A 3055-nucleotide genomic window follows, 5' to 3' on the forward strand; every position below is an offset into this window, starting at 1 on the left:
AAAAAATTAGAATAATATTTAAAAATAAAAAATATTGAACGATTAAAACTTATAATTGGATGGTATTAATTTTTAACAAAATGAGAGTGCATTCAGGGGCCGGTTGATGGAATTACAGACAAAGAATCAAATGAATCTCGCTTCGAAAGATACAGGTAGGAAAAAACTGAGCTCTCTCCAAAGCCGTGTTAGCCAATGAGAAACGTTAGCGAAAACAGGAGGTTAATTTAGCCAATTAAATTCTCCAAGAGAATTTCAATAGAATTCCCTTTTTGGAAGTTCATGAAGCCTAATGGCCAATACAAACAAAAAGGTCTTTCTTTGGATTCGTTAGATCCTAGAAAATAACCCACACCAATCAAAAAACCCAAAACCTTAACAAAAATGGAACATAACCCATAATATCAAAGTTATTCATTAATCCTCTTCACGCATTTCCAGCAAAGAAACTTGAAGAAAAACAAGAGAAAAATGCTTTCTAGAGCCTTAGAAGCAAAACCCAGATGGAGTCCAAGACATGGAGATAACTTTAGCTGCAAATCAGGATCCATTCTTGAATATTCTGAAGATTGCATTGTGGGATTCATAGATGATCTACCCTTGATTTTCTGTGGGAACAGTGAGTCCCGCTTGACTTTAAGGGAGGTTCTAAGAGGATCTGTAGCTGTTATGGGAGAGAGTCGGTTAGGGATGACAGAGAAGGTGGTTTTATTAGAAGGAAAAATCTATGCAGTAAAGAGATTTAGGAGAGTAAGTGTTGGTAGACGTGAATTTAGGAAAAGAGTAGAGAAATTGGCTGAGGTGAGCCAAAAATGTCAGTATATTGTTCCTATTGCTGCTTATCTATATTCAAAGAGGATCAAGTTTGTCGTCTGTGGTTATTATCCCATGGGAAGCCTAGCCGACTTGCTTGCTGGTCAGTCTTTCATATTACAACTTATTATTCATATTATTCCATTCTTTCTTTTTAGATTTTGATTATTACTTAACTTCTGATCCTAATAATGCAAAACCCTATTTGTTGACTAATTAAGGTGGAAGGGAATTCGGCCACACTGCCTTAGGTTGGAAACAAAGGCTAAGAATAGCCCTAGACATTGCGCAAGCAATTGCTTTCATTCACGTAGAATGCCCTCCATATGAAAAGAACATTCAGATGAACGTTCACGGTAACATAAAAGCCTCCAATGTCATGATAAATAGCAACTTCTCAGCCTGCTTGTCTGAATATGGATTAGCTCAACTGGCGGAATACGAGGAAGTTTCCGATACATGGCAGCAGAAGCCGCCCCCACAGCAGGAGCCGGAAAGCATTTACTGCGACAAGTTTTGCCAACAGAGCGACATTTACAACTTTGGGATAATATTGTTGGACATGCTTGGAGGATCCAAAGCTACAAGTTTAAGGCACTGCATAGAAGAAAAGAATGAAGAGATTAGAAGAGGTGGCATTGAGTTTTTTGAAATTTCCTTGGAGAGGAAGGCAAGGCAGCAGGCTTTGAAGGTCTTGGATATTGCATTGGCATGCACAAATAAGCTACCTGAGGCTAGACTTTCAATAGAACAGGTTTTAAAGTATTTTGGAGATTTTATAATTAAAAAATAAATAAATTGTTCAGTGTAATTTAATTTTGCAGCACTGAAATTTTAATATTTTTATTATAAATATTGATTATAATACGTCGAATGCAATCTCATAATATTAATGCAATCCCATTAATAGACATAACTAATTACATCTAGGGATGTAAACGGGTAGGATACCCGCGACATTGAGGGTACCTAAATTCGAACCCGATTATATATAAAATTTTCGAACCCGTCCCAAATCCATTTAGTATTTTAATTTTATTATCCGTACCCATTCCAAATCCGTTTAATAATATCTGCATAATACCCGAATCCGACCGAATCCGATTTTTTTTAATTCAATTCAATGATAAAAAATTTAAAGATTTGGATATTATAACCCAAATAACAAACCTGAATTAGAGAAAGGAGACGTCGCGCGGACTGGGCTGCCGGCACTCATCAGTGAAGTGGGGAGAGAAGCGTTAGACTGGAAAGTGGGACTGAGGGAGATATCACCGACTGAGAGAGAAGGAGACATCGCTGACTGGAGAGAGAAGATTTATCGTCGCTGGGGAGAGAAAGGAGACGTCGCCGGTGCCGATTGGGCTGCCGGCAGTCGTCAGTGAAGTGGAGAGAGAGGGAAGGGAAGCAGGGGAGAGAGACGCAGACGGAGAGATGAGGAGAGAGGGAAGGGAAGCGGAGGAGAGAGGCGCAGACGGAAAGAGAGAGAGCAGTATGATAAATAAAAAATGGAATGAGGGATTAGGGTTAGTTTTGTTAGTATAACTAATCGGTTCGGGTAACGGGTATCCGATCACCTAATCCTGAACCCTACCCGAATTCGAAATGGGTAAAATTTTTCAAATTCGAACCCGCCCAAATCCGTCCTAATAAAATTTGGACGGATCGGGTACCCGTGAAAACCCGCCCGCCTGACATCCCTAATTACATCTAACTAGTTATGTCTATATTTAGACAGCTTTCTAATTAATACTAAAATGAATTGAAATTGATTCATTCTCAAATCCAATCCAGTTGGGATTGATTACATTTATTTTCTATAATTTGGGATTAGTCAGTAAAATAGCCAGCACAAGATAATTGATTTTCCTTTTTTTTTTTTTTTTCTAGGCATTAAGGAAAATTTATCTAAATTCTAGCTACCATGGCAGTCCATTTCTATCCCAGGAAAGTAGCATATAATATAGTTTATTTATGGGTATTAAGCACATTGTGTCTTATAGCTATAAGAGAAGCTGTAACTTAAGAAAAATCTATAAACAAAGCTAATATAAAATTTTGGTTTTCCTAATCGTCACCCTCGATCGTACCCCCCATTGCATCATCGATAGCTAAGGTGAGAAAGACATTTTGTTTTTTCTCTTTAAAAAATTCAGAAAAGTCTCCTTTTTCATATTATCAAGTGTCTTCCTAGGATTATAAATGAATTAATTTGTTTATGAGCTGTTCGGTCTTGACTTAG

The 3055-nt window shown here is 37.6% G+C and overlaps 1 protein-coding gene across 1 annotated transcript; it reads left to right on the plus strand.

The window, feature by feature from the left end:
• Nucleotides 1-346: 346 nt before the first annotated feature.
• On the plus strand, nucleotides 347-1619 carry LOC110607383 (probable inactive receptor kinase At3g08680). Its single transcript, XM_043949343.1, has 2 exons — nucleotides 347-916; nucleotides 1035-1619. The coding sequence occupies exons 1-2, from the start codon at nucleotides 472-474 to the stop codon at nucleotides 1604-1606; spliced, it is 1017 nt and encodes a 338-aa protein (XP_043805278.1). The 5' UTR covers nucleotides 347-471; the 3' UTR covers nucleotides 1607-1619.
• The last annotated feature ends 1436 nt before the right edge of the window (nucleotides 1620-3055 follow it).

This window comes from Manihot esculenta, chromosome 1 (genome assembly GCF_001659605.2).
Source record: "Manihot esculenta cultivar AM560-2 chromosome 1, M.esculenta_v8, whole genome shotgun sequence".
Lineage (NCBI taxonomy): Eukaryota > Viridiplantae > Streptophyta > Magnoliopsida > Malpighiales > Euphorbiaceae > Manihot > Manihot esculenta.